At 48.9% G+C, this 25,298-nt stretch overlaps 1 protein-coding gene across 1 annotated transcript in view; it reads right to left on the bottom strand.

Moving 5' to 3' along the window:
* TDRD9 (tudor domain containing 9) overlaps positions 1 to 25,298 on the bottom strand; it is a 2,107,755-nt gene that overhangs the window by 1,171,462 nt on the left and 910,995 nt on the right. Inside the window, exon 15 of the mRNA XM_069207577.1 lies at positions 4,452 to 4,583. Coding sequence (XP_069063678.1) covers positions 4,452 to 4,583 — 132 coding nt within the window. The remainder of the gene's footprint in view (positions 1 to 4,451; positions 4,584 to 25,298) is intronic.

Raw genomic sequence — 25,298 nt, forward strand, 5'->3', positions numbered from 1 at the left:
CTTTGTGGGAGAGTGGATGTAGAAAGGCTTTGAGTGCTAGAAAGACTGCCTGTAACTCCAAATGGTTAATATGAGCAGTTTGCTGAAGAGGATCCCATCAACCTTGTATTATGAGGATGTTGAGATGAGCTCCCCAACCTGTCAGTGATGCATCGGTAGTCAGTGACCTGAGGCTCAGGGTCCTGAAAGGTCCACCCCTGGGAAAAGTTGGTGGGATTCCACAATTGCAGAGAGCGGTAAGTTTGGTGGTCCAACACCACTAGATCTGGGAGATGATCCCTGTGACTGAAACCACTGAAAAGATAGACACTGCTGTAAGAGACGCATGTGTTGTCTGGAATGGGGAATGATGGCGATGCATGACTGCATCACTGTTCTCACTGTGTAAGTGTGGTTTTCTTGTAGATGGGAAAGAAAAGTTTGAATTCCAGCTGGGCTTGGATATGCCAGAGCTGAGTGAGTACTGAGAACTGCCACTAGATAGGGGTGTATCTGCAAAGGTTCTAGGTTGGATATGAGAAAGTTGATTGTGAATCCCTGGGAGAGCAGAAGGTTTTCTGTGGTTTTGCGTGTGACACTGACATTGTTGGATAGTACTGGCTTTTATGTGCCAATCGTCCAAGTAGGGAAAGACATTGATGGCTATCTTCTGAGAAATGCCACAACTTCCTCAAGGCACTTTGTGAAGACCCTGGGGGTGGTTGTCATCCCAAACGGTAAAACCTTGAATTGATAATGTTTCCCTGCAATGACAAATCTGAGCTATTTGTGGTGCACTGGATGAATTGGAATGATAAAGTATGCGTCTTTCTCATCTAGAGCTGTCATGTCATAATGATATCTTGGAGAGGAACCATATGGAAATGGTCTGAGGGAATGTATAGATTGAGTGGTCTGAGATCTAGAATTGATCTCAGTGACCCATCTTTCTTTGGTATAAGGAAGTATAGGGAGTATACGCTTAACCCTTGCTGTGAGAAAGGAGCTGGCTCTATAGCCCCTTTTAGAAGAAGGGATTGTACCTCTTCTTTTAAAAGAGTAAGATGGTCTTGTGAAAGTTTGTGAACACGAGGGCGAATAAGTGGTGGGGAGGAAATAATTTCTAGACAGTAACCATGTTGGAGGATTGATAGGACCCATTGATCTGTGGTAATGCTGAACCATTGTTGATAGAAATGCATTAGTCTTTTCTTTACTCGAGAGGTGTGACATGGTGGAAAGTGTAAGTAGTCACTGGCGTGTAGTAGAGGAAAACCCTCTAGAGGTGGACGCCTTTCCCCTACCTTTATTGTTTGCACAGCTTTAGGAACCTCTAAAGGAACCTCTATTGTAGAAATGGGTGGCTTGCTGGGTTTGGGAGGTGGAAGGCTTAGCAGATGATTTGAAGCCCCCCTGAATTGTGGGTGAGTAAAATTACCTTTTTGTTGTGTGGTGAGTAGGGCCTGAAAAGCCTTTGCTGTTTTGGAATCCTTTTTGAGCTTTTCTATGGTGGTGTCAACCTCCTGACCAAAGAAATGTTCCCTGTCAAAAGGCATGTTAAGTACTGCTTGCTGAATTTCTGTCTTGAAGCCTGAACATCTGAGCCAAGCATGCCTTCAGATAATCATACTGCTATTAATACCACGTGCTGCGGTATCAGCTGCATTAGTGGCACACCCAAGAGAGTTGCTTGAAATAGTTTGGACCTCAGAAACTATTTGCTGTGCCCTTTTGCGATGTTCCTCTTGGAGGTACTGGAAAAGGTCCACTATTTCATCCCAGTGGCCCCTGTCGTAGCGTGCTGGGAGCGCCTGCGAATTGGCAATACACCAATGAGTGCCAGCTTGTGCAGCTACTCTTTTCCCTGATGCATCTAGTTTTTTGCTCTCCTTATCAGGGGGAGGTGCATCTCCTGTTGATTGGCTGTAAGCACCTTTCCATACTGTGCTAAGTATAGAGTCAGGAGGTATTTGTGACCAAATAAATATAGGGTCAGTAGGGGCCACCTTATATATATATATATATATATATATATATATATATATATATATATTTTTTTTTATTTTTTTTAATCGACCCTGGGTGTAACAACTCGCGACCTAACTGCTTCTTTAAAAACGTCTGTGGCTTGTCTAAGCGTACCTGGTAGCAGAGGTACAAACTGACTTTCTTTATGAGTGGCAGTTAGTGTATCGAAGAGAAAATCCTCTTCAAACGGGCCAGTGTGCATTTGTATGTTATGATATGATATGCAGCTGCCCGTGCTATGACCTGCTGATATGAAGTTGCGTCTTCAGGAGGTGAAGGGCGTGCAGGATATAAATCAGGGTAATTTGGTAATATGGGATCTGGACTGTATGTATCCCATGGGTCAGTATCTCGTGGAATGTCCCCCAGGTAATCTCCCTGAGGTGGTGGTGAACCATGTGGAGAAAATTGTGGCTCAATAGTAGGTGGAGGAGATTTTGAAGGGGATGGAGGAGTAAGAGTAAGTACAGGAAAGTTTAGTGGAAAAGGCCAAGGTCGAACTGGAGCCTTGTCCTTGTCTTTAGAGACCTTTTTAGGTGGAAGAGCAGTGTCCAAGCTGAAAAGCAATCTTCCTCTTGATTGGGACTGGGAGAGGCAATTATTCTTCCTGCTCCCTTTTGGATATGGAGCTGGCGTTGATAAGAGTCCATTATTTCAAGGATTGGCTCCACTGGTGGGGCAGCTTCTGAGGAATGCCTGGAGTCTCTGGAAGTCATTGTTTTCGGTTCAGAAGTTTTCAGATTGGAAGCCTTGTGTCGACTCAAAGTTGTTGAATCCGGAGCCTTCCTGCTTGGAGCCTAAATGCTCGGATCAAAGGGATGACTCAATCCAGAGGATGTATGAGATGCTGCCAAGCAGGAGGTTGATGCAGAAGATGCTTTAGTTTTGGCTATTTTCGGTTCCAAGCTGGAAGACAGGGCATCAGAATGTAACTTTGGGATCGGACCATGGCCCGAAGGCAGTGGTGGACTGACGACCTGTTTGTGGGGTTTCTTTAGAGTCTTTGTACGGGAGGTCAGGGCTGATGTACTCACAGGTTGCGCTGAGGTGAGAGGCTGACTTTCGATGTCCGAATGAGCGTCCAATTCCGAATCTTCTACGGAGAAGGTCTCTTCGTGTTCGATCTCCTCCTGTGCATGCTCATCCCCGAAAATACCTGGAGTGTAATCCTGTCTCTTCAACACCATTTCCAATCAACACGCTCTTCAGTCTCGCAGGGTCTTTTTGGATCGAAAAGACTGACAGGCATCACAGGTTTCTTCTTATGGTCTGGGGACAAGCACAAGTTACACACCAAGTGTTTGAGGATGTGTGGGAATTTCAAACGGCATCCAGGGCAAAACCTAAATGGAGTCCATTCCATCAGCCCTACATATCCCAACACCACGTGGAGGAGTAGGCCTGAGACAGGCGCTGGCACCCCAGAAGGAGGTAAGCCGACTCCAGGAGGAGAAATTCAGGTCAACTACATTGGACAGTGAAAACGTGATCGAAATACAATACCAAACAAACACAAATAATGGACGTAATGCGGAACCAATCAAACATTCACCCCAGTCACAGATCTGGGTTTAATCCATCAATTATTTTGCTCACCACAGCACCTCAGTTTGGACCCAGCCATGTGCAAATCAGTCTTGACCCTGTTCCCCTTGGGAGCAGGCCAGGTCCTCCCTGGACTGGAAACAAGCATCCTGGAACCGGTTTCTGGGTATCACCCTTCATCAGCCTGGCTAGCTTGAATCCAGTGGCATAGTGAGCCAGGGACCTACATCTAGGCATACCCGGTGCACTTATGGCAACAAAAGCAAACAAACACAAATGGTGGACGGAATGTAGAACTAATCAAACATTCACCCCCAAGTCACAGATCTGGGTTTAATCCATCAATTCTTTTGCTCACTGTGCCACCCCAGTTTGGACCCAGCCATATGCAAATCAGTCTTGACCCTGTTCCCCATAGGAACAGTCCAGCCGGAACTGCCAGGCCAGGTCCTCCCTGGACCAGCAACAAGCATCCTGGGACCAGTTTCAGGGTATCACGCTTCATCAACCAGGCTAGCTTGAATCCAGTGGCATAGTGAGCCCGGGACCCACGTCTGGGCATACAATACCATTGCTGAAATAAAGACAGAAAGGAAGAATTCAGAACAGACCGAGCCCTGGAATACCGGAGTAAGAGGAATACATGTTGAACCCAACAGTGGAGAGAAAACAATCTAACAAAGGACAGGACGCCCTCGCGCAATATCACTGAGAGGAGGAGTCACTTGATCTCGTGACTCGAAAAGATTCTTCGAACAAAAACAACTTGCAACACTCCAGACCCAACATTAGATGGCTGACTTATGCAAAGTATGTGTATCTACAGCCACACATGCCATCGAACCGTAAATTTTGTTCCAATCAAATTAAACATGTGATTTTCCCATAGAGAATTTTACCTCTTTCAGCACTAGAATGGTGTGCTCAATATCATCAATACTGGGAGCAGAAAGAGCAGTTGCTAGCAGGGCTCTCGGTTCTCCCATGTCGAGCAGTTTCACCTTCAAGATTGTGTTCCCTAATGGGCAGCGCTATATGGGAAAGTAATCAAATGTACATGAGTACAAGAAAATATAACACAAAATGTATACAAACAACAATTAGCACATTGGTGCAGTTTGGAAAGATATGAAATTGCACGGACCATACATTCTACAATTGTGACAGGAATCCAGTTCTACATTAAAAACAAAAAGAGAGTATTTACCAGTAGCACTGGTTTCAAATCTTTAGGTTTCTAGTCACGTTCACATTATTTTGTCAGTACAAGACGTCTTAAAAAAAACAACAAATTGTCTCTTCCACTTTGCCTTCATAAAAATGATGGACAAAACACATTGGAATCTGTTAGATTCTAAGCTGAATAACTAGACTTTCAGGTAGCAAACTTTGAATATACTGGTGATCTAACTGATGTGATTTAAGTAACAAGTAGTAGGACACAAAGAACATAGTGAAGAGAATAGTTAGAGATATTTTTCTGTAGGGATGATTAACTTGCATGAATATTTTGCTAACCATCAAAGACCACGCAGAAAGGCCTTATTATGTTATCCTATTGACTATGCTGATGTTTTGCGGATAAAAGCCAACAGTAAGTTACCTGCCTTTAGTAATGTTGTTTCTGATACAGTACCTTCTTGTAGGTTCTTCTGAGACTACTGACTGAACGTGGAAACTTTCAACATACCAGCTCTGAGGTAGGACATCCAGAGTGTCGTAATCGGTCCGTATGATCCCATTTGGCAGAACTACTATATGATCCAGACCTTGGTTTTTCATAGACAACCCAACCACTCAAAGCAGAATTCACAATATGTCTATGTCCTTTCATAAAAGGAGTTTTCTGCCCTCTTTCCAGGGAATATGAGACTTGTCTATAGTGGGAAGGGCGCTTAATGGCCATCCTTGGAAAAACCTGCACTTTATGCAGGGACGGCTCCTCTGCAATGGCAGATGGTGTGTCGCCTCCCCCAGCAGATGAAAAATAAAACAATATCTTACTATTGCTTTATTTTTCATCTACTGGCTCAGCCAGCTGTAAAGAGGGATGGGGCTGGGCCACGAGAGGGGGAGGAGGAGCAGGGGCACCTAAGTGCTTAAGTGTGTTTGGCCAGCCATCTCAGGCTGGCCAAACATACATGCGCACTTAGGCTTGTCCAACCTGGTAGTGTTGAACAACTGGGCTGGAGAAACTGCACAGACCCCAGGGCAGTGTCCGAATGGCAGTCCAAGCCGCTCAGACCAATCCTGATGCTGCTTTCATGCTAAGTCTAGTATGAAAGCAGTGGCAGGATCGCTGGGGCACCTGTGCTGGTGTCCCAGTTAACGCTGGTACACCAGAAGAGGAGCGAGGTGGCAGCGGCGGCAAGAACGGTAAGTTGCTACAATAGAACTGAGAGAAAATCTGTGTATTTACAGTGGTTTGGGAATGATTCAGCAGGTTAGCTTGCATTCTGCAAGAAGGGACACTAGAAGAATGAAAAAAAGCTGGGATACCTCTTCACACTGTCTACAAAAGGAGATTTTGTGTGTCCCAACCCTGTGTTCTATAAGCGACTGGTTGATACAGCATTAGGAGTCTGTCTCGTTTTAAATAATTTCCCTGTAAGCATTAAAGGACGTCTGCAATCGCTGTAGTTGCCAAGGTAACAAATACTGTGGGTTGTTACCTTTTCACCATTGCACTGGACTGTACACCACAAAGTGTACCATGGGGCTCCCGTCAACTACTTAAGCACTGAACAGCATTTGAGAGGCTGAAAGAAGAGGTCAACAACCTCCAAAGCAAACTATGGAAACTGGCCACAGGTGCTCTTTCGCAACTGAGGCCTTGACTTCAACTGTATCTGTGGTGCCTGCAGACTCCTTCCTACTCCCCCTGAACCAATATTGGACAGCAGTGCATGATGTGCAAAAGAAATAGTGTTGTTGCCCAAAAGTCTGTTCAGAAGGCCATGGCCGATGCAATTAAACATCAGTGCAGCAAATACCAAGGCTGGCAGTCTTTAATCCACTACCAGACAGTCCTTACCCCTTATTCCACTCTTGCAGGTTCCTGCTTTCTCCCTTTGCAGTGGTTTTGCCATCGGTTCTATTTCTCTGTCGTTCTGATCTGTGTGTTCTTCCCTTGCTTGAAGACGCAAAGTATCTGATGAGAGGAAATAAGGGCTGCTCCCCAAAAATAAGTGCTGGTACCCTCCCACCCCCCCAGCAAGCTAAAATTAAGCACTGCTGTAGAACATTACCACAGCAAATTTCATCTTCTCACCCACACACTATTCCCCCTGTTGACACTGCTCGCAGTCTCATAATCCTTTATTCCTTACCAGCGGTTAGAGTACTTTCATGCTGAGTAACACTCTCGCACAAATAGGCCTCTGCATCATTTCTGAACTGCCTCTCCATGTACACCCAAGCACCTTTCAGTGCAAATCATATGATTGCATACACATTTTATATACAGCCACTGTTCCATATGCCCCATAGCCAAGGCTTAACTTACGCACACGGATTATGACCTTTTTGCATCCAGAAACACAGTACCTAGATGCATCAGTAACACTTCAGTTATGTGTTCTTTGTGTGTGTATTTGCAAAAAAAAATGCAGAGTTAGAACCTGAAAAAACTTCATAGTTCACAATGGGAGGTGTAATCTTTTACTTCTTTGCTACTGCATTTTTATTGAATTTATGATTTGAAAGTATATAAAAGCAATTTTTCTATTTGAAAGTAATAATAATGACTGGATCTTCCTATAATTATGAGTTATTTCAGTGTTAACTGTAACCAAGTTTTGAAACTTTATTATCAGCCAAAAGTAAGGTACGACTACTCATCTTTAGTTTAGTTTACTTTAGTTTAGTTTTATACATTTGTAAAGCGCATGGCTACCCGGGGGCATCCCAGTGCTATAGTACACCATGAATGCTGGAAGAGCCAAAGGAAGCATATTTAACTGCAGAAAAGGATGGTTTTCAACTTCCTCCTGAAGAGAAGTTCAGAGGATTCCTGACGGCAGTCAAAGGGCAGGGCATTCCAGAGCCGAGCAGCCCTGATGGAGAACGAATTGCCACCCCATGATCTCTTAACAGAAGGGATGTAAACCTGTCGAGAAGATCGAGATCTAAAAGGTCTAAGGGGGGGGGAGTAAAGAAAGATCAGTTTTCTAAGGGAAAGGGGACCCTTATTGTGTATGGCTCTATGAACAAGACACAAAGATTTAAACTGAATGCGCTGCTTAATCGGGAGCCAGTGAAGAACTGTAAGTGCTGGTTTAGCGGAAAGATGCCTTGGGGTATTCATGAGAAGTCTAGCTGCAGCATTCTGCGTAACCTGCAGCCTCTTTATTACATAATCTGGAGAACTAAGATATAGAGAGTTCCCATAGTCCAGGCGAGAGAGAACTAGGGCTTGTACAAGAATTCTTCTGGCAGCAATGGTAGAAGTCCAAGAATCTTCCTGAGACTTTTAATTAAGCCGAAGCAGATCAAGGAGATTTTTAGCTTGCGGCTCCATAGTTAAGCGTGGATCAAGCAAAAAGCCGAGGCTTTTTACCTGTGTTATTGGAGGGGGCAGGCTGTTAAAAGCCTCTGAGTACATTGCCAGAGGGGCGGTAGGGGTGCCATTGCCTACAATCATTACCTCTGATTTGCTGTCATTAAATTTCAGTTTAGACAGGGTCATCCAGTCCCCAATATCTTTCATGCAGTTGGCCAGGTTGGCAGAGGGAGAGTCCCTACTACTAGAGAGGGATACCACCAATTGCGTGTCATCAGCATAAGTGACCATAGAAAGGCTATAAGGAGTGACTACTGTGGCCAAGGATGACAGATAGATGTTAAACAAAGTGGGGCTTAAAGATGAACCCTGCGGGACTCCACAGGATAGTCTCCTGACGTCAGACAAAAAAGAGCGATCCAAGACTTGGAAGGATCTTCCCATGAGGAAAGAGGAGAGCCAGGCAAGGGCTGGACCCCCTAACCCTATCTTGGAAAGTCTATCAAGGAGAAGAGTATGATCAACAGTGTCAAATGCTGCACTAAGATCAAGAAGGATAAAAGCAGCATGACCACCTTGATCTAGAAGTTGCCGAGCCGATTCAGTTACAGTGAGGAGTGCCGATTCCGTACTGTGGTGGGTTCTAAAACCCATTTGAGAAGGGTGTAAATGATCGTGGCTCTCAAGATGCCTGGTCAATTGCAGGTTCACGTGCTTCTCCAGAATTTTTGCCAAAATAGGAAGAAGGGCAATGGGTCGATAATTATCCAGGACAGAGGAATCCAGCTTAGGTTTTTTTAAAAGAGGCTTTATGATTGAGTGTTTAAGGGAGCTAGGAAAAATACCGGAGGACAAGGAATTATTAAGTATATCTGTCAAAGGGCCAACAACAATATCTGCCGCCTTCAAAAGAATAGAAGGAGGGGCCGGGTCCAGTGGAGAGCCCGATTTGATATTAGCAAGAAAATTCCGAATCAGAGTGCCTGTAAGGGGGGAAAAATTGGTTAACTGGATCATACCCGTAGGAAAATTCATCTCCTGCCCCATGAGGTTATTCTGAGAGGGAGATGAAGGAAAACTGGAGTATATCTTGTTAATCTTGTCCTGAAAGTGAGCCCCTAATACATTACTATGTGTAATAGAAGCTTCCACCGGGGAGGGCGGCATAGGGGGTATAGTGAGCTCCTTAAAGATCTGAAAGATTTCTTTCTGAGAAGTGGAAGAATTCTCTATTCTACTGCTATAATATAGAGCTTGTGCTGCCTTGATATTATGATGGTAAGATCTAATAGCTGATCTATAGACTTCTTTAGCAGAAGGATTATAGTCTTTTCACCATATTCTCTCCAATTTTTTACAGTTCTTTCTACGGTCTAATAGAGATGACGAAAACCAGGGACTAGACTTATGGGCAGGTTTTTTCTCCCTCAGTTTGCAAGGCAAAACTGAATTCAAAGAGGTAGAGATCCACTTGTTAAACAGGTCTACCGTATTAATGGAGGCATAGTCACTGACTAAGGGGGAAGCACAGAGTGCCATATGCCAAGTGCTAGGTACCAACTTCGACCAAGCACGACCCATTGTGGTGCACCTGGGCTGCGTCTCTCTAGGGGCATCATAGGGAAACGTAAGTGACACTAAATAGTGATCCGTCCAGGGTAGCGGTAGAGAGGAGGAAAAGGTGAGATTAGGGATATTTTTGAAAAAAAGGTCTAGAGTATGGCCTTTCGTGTGAGTTGGGCCAGTAACATACTGGTCCATGTCCATAGAGGTGAAAGAGGCTAATAGTGATTTAGCCGATGGACAGTTAGGATTGTCTAGATGGATATTAAAATCGCCAAGGACGGTTAAATTAGAAGCCTTCCCAATAGAACTGGCTACTACCTCCGGAATAACTTCTAAAAAGACTCCACAAGGGCCGGGGGGGGGGCGATAGAGAAGGATTCCTGAGAAAGTATAAGTAGAAGACAGGTACAAAGAAAAGAACATACTTTTTCACATCCTGGAATCTCCAGGGGGAATATCGAGCATTTAATGGTGATTTTGTGAATAATAGCTATACTGCCCCCTGTCAGATGAGGTCTGTCTAAATGAACTATAGAGTAGTTCGGGGGTAAGGTACTGCATATGTCCACTGAGGAATCTCCATTTAGCCAGGTTTCAGTGAGAAACAAGGCATCTGGTGATAGCTCATCAAGGAGCGTGTGAATATGTAAGGCGTGTGCCACCAGGGAGCGGCAGTTAAGCAGTAATAACTTGCCTAATTGATGAGAGGAGGTGTTAGAAGGCGAGATTAAATTGGGCGTCCAAGAACAACTAGAACAGGGGGGACATGCAGACGACTGGTTAGGCCCTACAGGAGTAGAGCATATCTGGGTGTTTCTTAGAGCATGAAGATGGGAAGCTGAATACCTAAAAATGTTAGATGAAAAACGAGCAGCATCTCTGGGCCCTGGGCTCGTTAGGGCGCGGACGGGCGCAGACAGCCTTGCCTTAGGCGCGCCCGCTGCGCGGCCGGTGGCCGCCCGCGTTTAAAATAAGCATGGGGGAGGCCCGTCCTGGCTCCAGCACCAACAACTGGACCGGCAACCAAGATGGCTGCCGGAAAATGGCACCGTAATGGCTGCCAACCAGAAAGTAAAAAGAGATGCACCAGGAGCCCCCCAAAACCGAGCACCGGTGGAGAGCAGGGAAATAAAACCACAAAAACGATTTTTATAAAAATAGCACCCCTAAGGACTGAATAAAAACTGAGTCCTTTCGTTAAAAATTCCCCCAACAGATCGACCAACAATAAAAAGAGTAAAAATACTAAAATTGCAGGAAGAGGCTTTATAACTATTTTAAACTATTAAATCTCAAAAAGCAATGCGGCTGAAAGTAGAATAGCCGTTACAAAATGCAGAGTGTACTTACTGGAGCCGGCGGCCGCCCGCGTTTAAAAAAAGCATGGGGGAGGCCCGACCTGCCTCCGGCACCAACAACTGGACCGGCAACCAAGGTGGCTGCCGGAAAATGGCACTGTAATGGCTGCCGACCAGAAAGTAAAAAGAGATGCACCAGGAGCCCCCCAAAACCGGGCACCGGTGCAGAGCAGGTTTACTAACCTTTGAGAGCTTAAATGCAATAAGCACAAGCTAAGTCTACAGACCTGCGTTTATTGAGCTACCACATGGAAATATAGAGGGGTGTATATGCAAACTGCATTTTGTAGTACAATTAGTAATACTACAAAATAATATTCACACACCAAGCATAAATCCCAACCTCTCCTATCTTTTCTATGGGAGATCCTCAAACAACTAAGTTTACTACTTAGTAGTATAAGTGAAAGGACTGGGTGAAACAGCTTCAAAAGAGGGCATAACTGCTAAATGGATAGGGTTTAGGGAGGGGTAAGGAGAGGTTTTGGGAGGGGACACCTCCCGCAAAAGCAGAGTAAGCCCACTACTATTCACTAACTGCACTTCTAAAGTTATGACAGCCAAAGTGGGACCCAAACACTGCCAAAGTGGGACCCAAACAGTAGTAAATGACCCTAGCTAAAAGTTCAATCTACTGTGGCAGGCTGATGCATTGAAGGGAACATGATGGACTAGAAACAGAGATCTGCATACACAAACTAAATGTGCTATGTAATCCTGAAGCCCTACACCTCTTCATACAAGCGAGACAAGACTGCAATACTGCTCTGTCTTCGTCCATGTATGTACGTTTAACTACAGAGAATATACTGCTTATCAGTATGCAGACACCAGATAGCAGTACAGAGGACTGGCGGTGGACCTTCACCTCATCACCCACAGGGAGACTGGACTGGACTCTGGTAAGGCAAATCTTAACTACTTTATCCCCCATCCTACCTGCATGCCATCACTAACTCCTACCCCTACCCTCACCCCCATCACTCCACCACCTCACATATACCCCACTAGCACAACCCACACATCCCAATACCAAGCCCTCCATCCTACACCAATGCATGGATCCCCATCACGGACCTGCATGGACACCCGTCATCACAGCATGCCCAGTAGAGAGACTCACCCAGCCCACACAATCAGCAATCACACAAGGCCAAGGCGATAGGGAAAGCACAATTCTATAAGGGAAACACACCCACTGCACAAGATGGCACACACAGATACAATAATGTATTTGCATCCCAACAGGACCCCTACCCAACGTCACCGGACAGGAGGTGCCAGCTACATTCAGTCCCCCCACAGAAGAGGCCCACAGTAATGACAGCAGCTCTGCATGCCTGGATCACGATGACCAACCTGGCCCATAAGGGACCTCTGGACAGTCGGTTCCCCTGCCACAGTCCCAACCCACCACAGAGCCTCCCCCCTCAGGAAACACCACCACAGCACCCACCCAGCGGGCCCATGCCTGTCCCCAGGACATGTCAATCAGCAGTGTGTCCACCACTACAGGGACCCCAGGCAACCCCACTAACCCAGGACAATCAGGGACCTGGGGTCAATGGCAGTGGGCACAGTTCAGGGGACCAAGGCACAGTACAACAGGGAAGCTGGGAGGACTGCTATGCGACAGGGGGAGGACAGGCCCAGGTAACCGACTTTCCAGGAGGCACTCACCAATATCATGGGAGCATACCACCATTCCTAGGAGACCACGGGCACGGTACTGGCCAGCTTTCAGGAGACACAGCGGCTGCAGGAGGGACAGTATATGGGGACCAGGGATGACCTCGCAAAAATCTACACCATCCTGATCACCATAGCAAGGGTGCTGGCTGATACGTGCAAGACCATGAGGGAGGCAGTGGCTCAACAAAGGGCCCCTTGACAATAGCCAAACCGTGGAACAGCCTTCCACCTCCGCCGCCGCTAATGGACAGGAGTCCCCGCCACAGGAACATCAGGCCACCAGCACCCCATCCCCTGCAGAAGGAGAACCACCCCGCAAACGCTCCCTGTAATCCAGGCAGAAGACAGAGAACATTGCCAAGACCCCCGCCAGGAAATAGGATCCTCCTGATTGGCACCCTTCTGTCCCATTCTGTTACCCTGTCCACCTTGATCTGACATTGCTCCACTTCCTATGCCCCCTTGGACAATACACCTGTGATGCCATGAGACTGGACTCTACCATGGACCTTCCTCCACCATCATCCCAGCCCCTTGCACATACCCCTATAATTATCACCTAAATAAACACCCTTGAAACAAATACCAATCTGAAGTCAGTCTGATGATTCACAAATGTATTACTAGCACATTAGTAAAGCATTGCAAGGTATATGTTCATTTACTCATACCAACGTATGGCAGTTGTTGGGCAGCAGTACACATAGCAGAAGCCAGAATGGGGTACACAGATCTGAAAAAAGGAAACCCAAAGGGAACAGTCAATCTTCACAGACAGAGGGTAAGAGGCTGCCATGTACAATGTCCTAAAGTATACTGAAATGTGAAGAGGAGTTACAGTCTCTTACCTGTGTGTCACTGGAAGTACTGCAGGATAATGTTTGTTCTGTTGTCAACATCTTCTTCCTCTGCCTCCTCTTCCTCACTGTCCAGAGGCTCCACCGCTGCCGCAAGACCATCACCAGACTCATCCTCCAGCACAGAATGCACATGGCGTCTCAATGCCAGGTTGTGTAACATACAGCATGCCACGATGATTTGGCACACCTTCTTGGGTGAGTAGATGGAGGCACAGGAATCTGGCTTTCAGGAGGCCGAATGTCCTCTCAATAATCCTCCTAGTTCGCCCATGTGCCTCATTGTAACGTTCCTCTGCCCTTGTCCTGGGATTCCTCACTGGGGTCAGCAGCCATGAGAGGTTGGGGTAACCATAGTCACCTGCAAATATCGAGGTACAATTGTGAGACACACAATAACCCTTAAGGACAACCCCATACCGAGACACCTACTCATACTGTGTGGGGACCTTGGGCTCACCTATTAGCCACACCCGGTGCCTCTGGAGTTGGCCCATCACATAAGGGATGCTGCTATTGCGCAAGATATAGGCATCATGCACAGAGCCAGGATACTTGGCATTCACATGGGAGATGTACTGGTCCACCAAACACACCACCTGCACATTCATCAAATGGTAGCTTTTTCTATTCCTGTACACCTGTTCATTTCTGCGGGGGAGGGGGGGAGAACGACATGCCACATGTGTACCATCAATGGCACCAATGATGTTGGGGATATGTCCCAGGGCATAGAAGTCAGCTTTCACTGTGGCCAAATCCTCCACCTTGGGGAACACGATGTAGCTGCGCATATGTTTCAGTAGGGCAACAACACCTGCTCAACACGTTTGAGAACATTGGCTGAGACATCCCTGATGCCATGGCTACTGTAGTTTGTAAGGAGCCACTTGCCAGGAAATGGAGCACTGACAGGACCTGCACCAGAGGGGGTGTTCCTGTGAGCTGGCGGATAGCTGACATCAGGTATGGCTCCAATTGGGCACACAGTTCTTGGACTGTGGCACGATCAAGTCTGTATGTGATTATAATGTGTCTGTCCTCCATTGTCGACAGGTCCACCAGGGGTCTGTACACCGGAGGATGCCACCATCTCATCATCTGCCTCAGCGGTTGTAGCCTATGGAGGAGAATGGTGAGCAGAAGTCCATTTACCACATAGATAGCACAATTGTGTCTGAATTAATATTACAGAAGCAGTGTGTGAAATCATGAGTCAGTATATGTGCCAATATGTGCTGTGACGCAGTTAGGTGCCATGCCATGTGCCACCCTGAAATGGCAGCTGCCTGACCTGTGAGGAGAGACAAGGGGAAATGAGGTAACTGCACTGGCGTTGCGCAGCGTCGCGGTAGGCAGTCAGAGACCGCCGCGCAACTCCGCATTGGTTATCATTGGGCCCTATGGGTTCCAGGAGCCAATGGCGATGTACGCCAGGGATGACGGTACGCACCGCCACGGACATGACCGCCATTTTCTACCCATTCACTCACTTGATAACTGACCATCAACAGGAGAGGAACTACACTGCAAGTGCTGCTGTGACCGGAGTCTGGAAGAGACAATGGCTAGTGTGTCTGGGGAAAGGGCCCCTGCCTTCACTGCGGAGGAGTCGGAGAAACTGGTGGATGGGGTCCTCCCCCAGTACACGCTACTCTACGGTCCTCCAGACAAACAGATGAGTACACTGTGAGCATGATGCGTGGGCAATGCCTGTTTGTAGTGGTGTGGATGTAAGCCACATGTTGGGGGGTGCTAAGGTGTCCTGGCCTGAGTGCTGCATGAGAGGTGGTCAGTGTATGTTCGTCGGGGCATGGGTGGGAACTGGTGGGCAATGAATATGATGGTCCGAACGGGTGAGTAATTAAATTTTCAGCTGTCTTTACCCTCTAGGTCAGCGCCAACCAGAAGAAGGGTATTTGGCGTGCCATCCCCAAGGAGGTGCGGACCCTGGGGGTCTATCACAGAGGGAGCCACCCACTGCCGCGAGAGATAGGGGACCTGCACCGCTGGACCAACAAGACGGCAGAGGCCCAGCTGGGGCTGGCCTCCCAACGTGGAAGGGGTGCCTGTTGCACCATGACCCCCCTGATGTTCCGCATCCTGGCGGTGGCCTACCCGGAGTTGGATGGGCGCTTGAGGGCATCACAGCAGCCACAAGGGGGTGAGTACAGTTTCAGAAAGCTGACTTTGTGCACTTTAGGGAACTACATGGCTGGGGGATGTGGGTGCCCCTAGGCCAGGGCGATTATGCCAGGGTAGGTCCCTTGTTTGCAGGCTCTGAAGCACCCCTACCCCAATGGTACAAGTGGCCAACTACTAGCGTGCAGGGTCCTGTGGGTGTCAGGTGTGCAGGTGTTGCCATTAGGCATTGTACCCCATGGGCTGCTGACTACCTTAGTGAGTGGTTGGGCAAGGCCTAGTGCTCAGTGTGTGTTGTGTCCGCCAACGGTAGTGGTGTTGCTGGCACCGACCATATGTGTCCTCTGTCTTTCCCCCCCTTCTTGTTTTGTCACTCTGTCCTTGTGTGCATTAGCATCATCTGGCAGAGGAGCAGAGGCACCAGCGATGGAGGGAGCTGCATCCCACATGGCCCATGAGGGTGAATCCACGGAGTGTGAAGCCACCAGTGGGACGGAGGGAGAGGGGAGCTCCACGACGGGGACAGGAGGGGATACCAGTGACAGCGGCAACTCCTCTGATGGAAGCTCCCTGGCGGTGGCGGGCACCTCTGTGCCCACCCCAACAGGTACAGCCGCCACCCCCCCCCCTACCAGCACCGCCCTCCCAGCCACCCCTCAGCGTGTTTCCCGTGCCTGCTCACCCAGGAGGGTGGGAATCTCCTTCACCCCAGGCACCTCAGGCCCTGTCCCAGTCAGCCCTGCTGCCCTCAGTGAGGAAGCTATTGACCTCCCGAGATCCCTCACTGTTGGGCAGTCAACCATTCTGAATGCCATCCAGGGTGTCGAGAGGCATTTGCAACAAACAAATGCATACCTGGAGGGCATTCATTCTGGCGTGGCGGCCCAACAGAGAGCATTTCAGGCTCTGGCCTCAGAACTGATGGCAGCCATTGTCCCTATGTCCAGCCTCCCCCTCCAACTTCCATTACCCCAACCCAAACCCCTCTACCTCAGCCTATCCCAAGCACACCTTCAGACCAGCATGCACACACATACACACACAAAAGTGGCTCAGGAAAACATAAGCACCACACATCATCACACAGGCACTCACACAAGAACCAAACACGTGCACACATACCAACATCCACTACCTCTACTGTCTCCCCCTCCTCCTTGTCCTCCATCTCCCTCCCAGTAGTGTCTACCCTCATACCTGCATGCACTACATCATCAGCCACTGCCTCCATCACCAGTACGCCCATCACAACACACCGCTCACGAGCAATCACCACCCCTACAACCATTCACACGTCCCCTGCGTCCTCTCCCATTGTCTGTGAGCCCTCCTCCCAAAGTACACAAACGCAGGCACACACCCACTCAACAGCCAACCACCTCACAACAGCCTACAGCCCATGCACCTTCACCCAAACTCAGCTGACGTACACCTCCTACAACCAATACCTCTTCCTCCACTCCCACACCCCCTCCATCTTCCCGTCCCAGTGTGTCAAAAAAACTTTTCCTAGCTAACATGGACCTCTTCCCTACACCTCCCCCTGCCATCCTTTCCCTAGGGCCAGGATGTCTAGATCCCAGGCCAGCACCTCAGCCACCAAATTGGCGTCCGCTGTGGTCCCTGCAAGTCCGGGAGGATCGAAGGGGGCACCCGTCAAGGCTGCCAGTGTGCCACTTACAAATGGGAAGGACCACCCGATTCCGCCACCTGCCAAGGTTAAGAAGGGGCCGGCATGCAGCAGGGGAAAGTCGCTCTACCCATACAGCAAGGCCTCATCCAAACCCAAGGAGGACAGTGCCAAGGTCCCAGCAGCGACAAAGAAGGTGGGGAAGGGGCGCAAGGGCAAGTCACCTCAGGGCACAAAGCCTCCTGGTGAGGGGCTGGTGACCACCATTTTCCCAGACAGGCCAGCAACCAGTACCATGGTCAGCATCGCCGCGAAGACTGCCACCTGCACCGCCGCTGCCACAACGTCAGTCACCAGCATCCTCTCCAGTGATCAGCTGTCCGAGGCTGCCGGAGACGGTCTGGTGTCTCCCTCCACTACTACAGACACCTGCCCCATGGCCAGCACTAGCAGCATCTCCGCCACAGACACCGCCACCTACACCGCCACATGCCCAGCCAGTGCCACTACAATGGACATCAGCAGCGTCCCCAGTGGGCAGCCGTCCGAGGCTGCAGGTGACGTCCTGGACCCTGCACACACCACATGAGGCACCACCACCAGGACTGGCACTACCAGCAGTTTGCAGCCTAAGTCGCTGCACTTGAGAGACTGTGGCTTTGTACTCCTAAGGACCAAGCAGTGGGCAAACCACCCACTTGAGGGAATGTGGCTTTGAACTCCCCAGGACCAAGCAGTGGGCAAACCACCCACTTGAGAGACTGTGGCTTTGAACTCCCCAGGACCAAGCAGTGGGGCATGGAGCCCCCTCGAGGAGCAGTGGCGTAGTACCATCTTCCGGCTGAGGTGCACCCCTCTCCCCTTTCCCCTGAGGTGCCTGTGTTTTTTCGACCTGATGCCCCTGCAGTGTTCTCTCCATTTTGAGGCAGGTGTCATGTTTGGGCTTCGCCCATGATTTTTGGGACCACTGGTCCACGGACATTTACAAGGGAGAGTGTACAGCCTTCTGTAAAAGATGTGAATATTTGTATATACTGATTTATTTTTATTTGATTGCTATATGTGATTGTTCAAAATATCACTGGTTAAACTCAATTCCTTTGGTCCTTGCTCTTTGTTCTTCCAGGGGGTAATGGGGAGTATCTGTCATGTTGTTGGGTGAGTTAGTGTGTATGGTGTTGTGGGTGAGGTGGGGTGTTGCGTGCCGCGTGTGTGTGTAACTGTCTTTTACCTCCCCCCCACACCCGTGTGCTAGGTGCAGTACTCACCGTCGTCATCCCCGCCACCTTCTTTCTACTTCCGGTTGCATTAGTAGATACACCAACATGGGGAGGACCTGCAGTTCGGGCTCCATGGCGTCCTGGTTCTCCGTGGAGTTTCGGAAGATGAGTTGTTCCCCTTCAGTGTACTGTTTCCGCCATGCTTTTGATGTTGTTGGTACCGCCCCAAAAAGCTGGCGGATTGGCCTCATGATAGGGTGGGCGGTACACTGTCTTCCGCATGTCTGTTGGCGGTGTCCGCCGCGGTGTTTGTTGCTATCACCTTGGCAGTCAGAGCGTTAAAGTGGCTGTCTATGTTGGCGGTTTCCGCCGTCGTCGTAATGCCATTTTTTTTTTTTTTACCGCCGGCCTGTTGGAGGTGTTACCGCCGCTTTAACACTGACCACCAGGGTTGTAATGAGGGCCATAGTCATTATTCAATTGTAATATGTTTTAAATACAATTAAATTGCTTTGAATTAATTCTATAGATCACTTAATTATTGCATACTGACCATATTTTATTTATCAGGTGCAAATGTTTTTCTAATTGAAACTTCAGGCAAATTATTTTAATTTAATGTATTTAAATTACCTAAACAATTAATTGAAACATAATTTACTAGAACTATGCATTTTCTACTGTTCTACATTTAAAATAAATGTAAAAAATGAGTCAAAGTAGATGCAGGGCCCAACTAGGCTATGACAGTGACTATGGTGGCAACAGCCCTGACGAACAAGTTACTTACCTTCAATAACAATACATCTAATAGAGACATTCTAGTTGGCTATTCCTTACCTTAGAATTTCCCCCAGGCGTCAGCCTTGATCCAGAGATTTTTCTTCAAGCAATACTCCTGCCTGCCGTTAGGTGGTGTCGGAAGACTTCACGGGCGTAGTGGTCATGTGATGACATCGCAGTTGTACATAGGTTCCACCGCGGCGCGCTGTCAGTTTCTTTTTTATGACTTTCCACGCCAGCAGTGTGGAGCCATGAAGAACACTGGGAATGGGGCACCAAAACTAGGGCCCTTAAAACGAAGTTCCTGTCCCTAGAAATCAGTTCACAGAGCAGGGAGGATGAGAGGGTCCTTTAAAGAATCTGAAACTAGAATATGTCTCTACCAGAGAAATTGTTAACAAAGGTAAGTAACTTGTTCACCTTCTAGTTGCAGATTCCTTACCTTAGAATAGATACCCCAGCAATACCATCCTCGGTGGTGGGCTGCGAACCAAGATCACACCAAAAAGTCCTGCAGGACCAAACGGCCAAAGTAGCCATCTCTGCGGATCTGACTATCCAGGCAGTGATGTTTAGAGAAAGTGTGCAGAGATGCCCACGTCGCTGCCTGGCAGATATCCATGAGTGGAACTCCGCAATCTAATGCTGTGTTAGCAGCAGTTGCTCTGGTGGAATGAGTATGCAAACCCTCAGGGGGTTGCTTATTCCCCAAAGCGTAGCACATCTTGATGCACAGGACTACCCATGGTGAGATAGTCTCTTCTGCACCGCACTTTCTTTCTTCACACCCAAATAACCCAAAAAAAGTTGATCGTCCACCTGGAAATCTTTTGTAAGATTGAGATAGACAGCCAATGCTCTTTTAAGATCCAGGCGGTGGAGTCTCTCCTTCTTATGAGAGGAATATAGGGGTGCGTAAAAAGTAGGCAAAAAGATAGATTGGCCTACATGAAAAAATGTCACCACTTTGGGAAGGAAGCAAGCCCTGGTACGAAGCACCACTTTGTCAAGAGGAACAGCTAGAAATGATGGCTTTGAAGAGAGAGCCAGGATCTCACTCACTCTGCGAGCAGAGGAGATGGCAATCAAGAAGGCAGTTTTGATAGTCAGAAGCCACACAGGACAGTTGTGAAGCGGCTCAAAAGGAGCACACACGAGATGTGTGAGGACCAAGTTCAAATGCCACTGGGGGATTATGAACAGGACAGGAGGGAAAATGTAGGTGAGTCCTTTAAGAAACCTCCCAACAATGGGAGATCTGAACAGAGAAGGTTGGTCTGGTAGCCTTAAAAAAGGCAGATATGGCAAATAAATAACCCCTGAGGGTGCCCAGAGCACATACCTGCTGGGCAAGAGAGAGAATGAAGAGGAGAACCTCAGAGAGGGGTGCAGAAATGGAATCAACAGATTTGTTGATACACCATGCCACAAATTTGTTCCAATGACAGGCATATATACCTGGAGGAACACCTGGCTGCCAAGATAACATCCCAGACTTAAGGCAGAAGGACGAAGGACGAAAGCAGTCTACAGTCGTCACTCAATCGCCACGCAAGGAGGCATAGACTGGACAGGTTCGGGTGACGGACCGTCCCCTGCTGCTGTGACAGAAGATCCTCCCAAAGGGGCAGTCTAATCGGAGGATTGATGGCCATGCTCAATAGCTCGGAATAGCAAACTCTTTGTGCCCAGTCCGGAGCCACCAAGATTACTTGGGCCTGGTCTTGCCTGATCTTCTTCAGAACCCTCAGCAAAAGTGGTAATGGCAGAAAGGCGTAAAGGAGCCTTGAGTTCCACCTGAGATGAAAAGCGTCGCTGAGTGAGTGCCACCTTGGAAACTCCAATGCGCATAACAGCTGACATTGCATGTTCTCTGCAGAGGGAAATGGATCTAGCCAAGGCTCTCCCCACTGCTGAAAGAGACCTTGCGCCACCTCCGGATGGAGACGCCATTTGTGATCGACTATGCATCGACGCCTGAGTTTGTCTGCTGTAACGTTCAGAGAGCCCACCAGATGTTGAACCACCAGGGAAATGCCCTGGCATTCCAGCCATGTCGAGAGGCGAAGTGCCTCTTGACAAATGGGCCACGACCCCACTCTGCCCTGCTTTTTGCAATACCACATGGTGGTGGTGTTGTCGGTGAACACCTGCACCACCTTCCCTTTGAGAGAGAGAAGGAATGCTTTCCATGCAAGTCGGATCGCCCGGAGCTCCAAAAGTTTGATGTAGAACCCGGACTCCACTTGAGACCAGAGGCCTCCAATCTCCACCTCTCCTATGTGGCTGCCCTATCCCAGGAGTGACACATTTGTCCCTACTGTGAGATATGGTTGAGGAAGGGAGAGATCTGCTGCTGACCAGACATTCAACAGCCACTACTACAGATCTAGTGCAGTCCCCTCTGAGATCTGGACCATGTCAGAAAGATTCCCCTGATGCTGCACCCACTGGAACTTCAGGTCCCACTGCCAAGCCCGCACATGCCATCTGCCATGTTGGACCCGCAGGATGCAGGAAGCCATGAGGCCCAGCAGCCTCAGAGTCATTCTCACCAAAATCCAGGATAGAGGCTAAAATATCAGAATCATAGCCAGAATATCCTGGACTTGCTTTTCAGGAAGATAATCCTGAAACTGCACTGTATCCAGAACATCTCCAAGGAAAGGGAGCGTCTGAGAGGGAGTCAGGTGTGACCGGCACATTTATAGTGAACCCCAGCGAATGCAAGAGGTTTGCGGTAGTCGACAGCATGGGACGAGCTCGCCTTCAACAGCCAGTCATCAAGGTAGGGGAAGACTGAAACCCCTGAACTGCGCAGATGAACTGCAACCAACCCCATCACTTTCGTGTACACCTGAGGGGTGCTTGTGACGTACCAGGAATCGCAAGTAACGTCTGTGGGTCAGCAGGACATGAATGTGGACATAGGCGTCCTGCAAGTTCAATGCTAGCACCCCATGTCCAGGGAGGACAGGACCTGAGCTAGAGTCAGAATTTTGAACTTCTTCTCGAGGAAGAGATTGAGGGACCAGAGATCTATGATAGCTCGAAGGCCCTTGTCCTTTTTAGGCACCAGAAAGTAGTGGGATTAACAATCACAACCTACTTCTTGCACAGGGACCCGATCTATGGCTCCATTGGCCGAGTGAGCCTAGACTTCCTCGCAGAGGAATGTCAAATGATCCTCTGACAGATGATCGAATCATGGTGGCATGGCCAGAAGTCTTGAAGGGGAGGGAGTAGCCCCTTCGTACAATTTGCAACACCCACCTGCCCGTGGTTATGGACTCCCAGTGGGGCAAGTGATGACTGATCCTGCTGGCAACTGGTCCAGGATGTTCCAACGGACTAGGAAGTCTACAAGTCAGTGGACAGGGCGGGGGTGGACTGGATGAACTGCTGGCTCCCTGATCCATGAGCATGTTGGATCCCGCGTCTGCCGCCGTGCAGAAGCTGTGAAGCATGACCGGGTGGAAATTAATGCAACTGGGTGCCCCTTCTGTAGCCCCGAAAGGGGTGAAAAGCGGACTTGGAGGGACAAGGTGCAGCTATGAGGCCAAGGGACCAAGCTGTAGCCCGAGAATCCTCAAAGCGCTTGAGCGCAGAGTCCGCTTTGTCTCCAAAGAGATGGGTACCAAAGAGCATGTCCAATAGAGATTGCTGGACATTCCTTAAAAAGCCTGACGTCCTCAACCAGGCATGGCGCCTGAAGGCCACTGTCGATGCAATTGATCTACCTACTGAGTCAGTCATATACAGTCCACAACAAATCATGAACTTTGCTGCATCTCTCCCATCAGTAACATCTTCAGAAAGAACCGCTCCGGCCTCCTCCAGGACTCGAGGCAGCACCTGCGCAACGGGATCCCAGAGAGTACGGGCCAAAAGGAATGCAGTGTTCAAAGACCGCAGCGCTGACTGGCCGAAGAAAACATTGTCTTCCTTAAGTTATCCAATCTTTTTGATTCCCTAATGGGGGAGCGGAGCCGAATGCACCAGAAGAAGAGGAAGTCTGGATCACAAGGCTTTTAGGTGTAGGATGTTGGGTCAGAAATTTTTTGGTTGGTCGGCGCAGGCCAATGGCGGTGGGCAACCGCCATGTTGGCAGGAGTCCCTGTGCTGGATATGGACCAGGTACCCAGTAGGATGTCCGTAAGAGTTTCATTAAGGGGAAGGAGGGGTTACAAACTGGAAGCCCCAGGCTGAAGCACCTGGGTCAGGAGGTTAGTCCTGACCTCCACAGTAGGAAGCTCGAGGTCCAAATCCTCAGCGGTCCTTCTTACCACCATGGAGTATGAAGCTCCCTCCTCCATAGCCACTGTAGGGGGAGAAAGCAAGCCAGAGTCAGGAGAGGTATGTAGTCCTCTAGAATCGCCCAAATCCTGAACCCAGTGTCCATGTCAGGGTCAAGCTAGTATTCTAAAGGGTTCAGCAAGCCCTCTACACTATCCCCTAATCCATACCCCTAGAAAGAAGGGTCAGGCTCCACCGTGAGCCCAGGACACCCATGGAAAATGGAATCAACGTCACACTATGCCAGGCAGGCTACAGGTTGTCGGGGATAAGTATAGGATTGACGTTGATTGCTGACCCACCCGCCACCAGGCGCGTTGACGTCTGTCCCGACGCAGGGGAAGGTCACGTTGGCAGGACCACTGTCAGTACAGATCCAAGAGCATATCCTGAGGTGCCACCAGCGTGGAACCCGAAGGGGCCCTCACCGACTCTCCTCGGCCCTTAGGCGCCAAGGACGGGTCAGTCTGCCCAAAGGTGATACGCATGGCCTCATAGAACTCTTTCAACTGGGCAGTGGTGGCACCGGCTCCCAGAAAGTGGGGGAGGCACGGAGTCGACCCAGACGCAGGCTCCGAAGGCAGAGGCCCAGAGCATCAATACGCTTCTCGCGTTGCACTGTCCTAGCGACAGGGTGAAGTCGAAGAACGTTTGCACTTCTTCTTGTGACCCGATCGTTCAGAGGACCTGGAATTGGACAAGGAGGACTGGTGATGACACCGAGAGCGGTCTTGTGACGTTCCTTTCAAACAATGCCAGAAGCAATGCGGAGTTAAATGCTGGGCCGCCATGAGCTTTAGGGACCGCTCACTCAAAGCCTTCGGGTTCATGGCCTGACACTGAGAGCACGACTTTGGGTAGGGGTCGCGCTCCAGACACCAAAGGCAGACAAGATGCGGATCCATCACCAACATCATTTGGTGAAAGAAGTCACAGGTTTTAAAATAGGTCTTCCCAGGACGTCCCTTGACACATCCAAAACTCGTCAAAAATTATTCAACAAAAGTATAGCAGTTAGTCAAAAAATAATGACTAGGGGTAGCTCTTCTCTTCAAATCTGCACATAGGCTGGCACGGAAAGAAAAGAACTGATGGGGTGGTGTCTATATATGATTGCAACGTCATCATGGCGACCACGATGCCAACGACACCTGCAGAGTCTACGATGCTACCTAATGGCGCGCAGGGGTAAAGCTCGAAAAAAATATCTCCAAATCCAGTGTGGCGCCTGGGGGAAATTCTAAGGTAAGGAATCTGCAACTAGAGTCTTTATCAGATGGGACCGATTACAACTACTTGCAACCCAGACGGGACTGACACTAACCACAGCAGAAGCAGCCCAACTGGGTTGGTGCAGAAAGATGCAGCCTGTATAAGGTTTGAAAAAGTAACTACTCAGGTGCAGCCAGAATGGATGGTGCAGACGTCTCCAGCCCCCCTGGGCCAAAGCATGTACAAATGCTTGATGCCGAACCCCCCAGAATCCAGTTTAGCGAAACCAGGGGGACCATGTGCCTGCATTGGCCACTCCTAAATCATGGAAAACTTTCTATGGAAGTCACTAATTCTCTGAGACATGCTGTGCTTCTCACTCGGACAGTTCCTCCTCCTGCAGGTTCAAGCAAACTGAATCCCTCGTGGAGCATGCAGACAGGCAGGCAGGCTTCTAGGCACTTCTACAGATCCTCCAGCAGAAAGTGA

Source organism: Pleurodeles waltl, chromosome 9 (assembly GCF_031143425.1).
Source record: "Pleurodeles waltl isolate 20211129_DDA chromosome 9, aPleWal1.hap1.20221129, whole genome shotgun sequence".
Classification (NCBI taxonomy): domain Eukaryota; kingdom Metazoa; phylum Chordata; class Amphibia; order Caudata; family Salamandridae; genus Pleurodeles; species Pleurodeles waltl.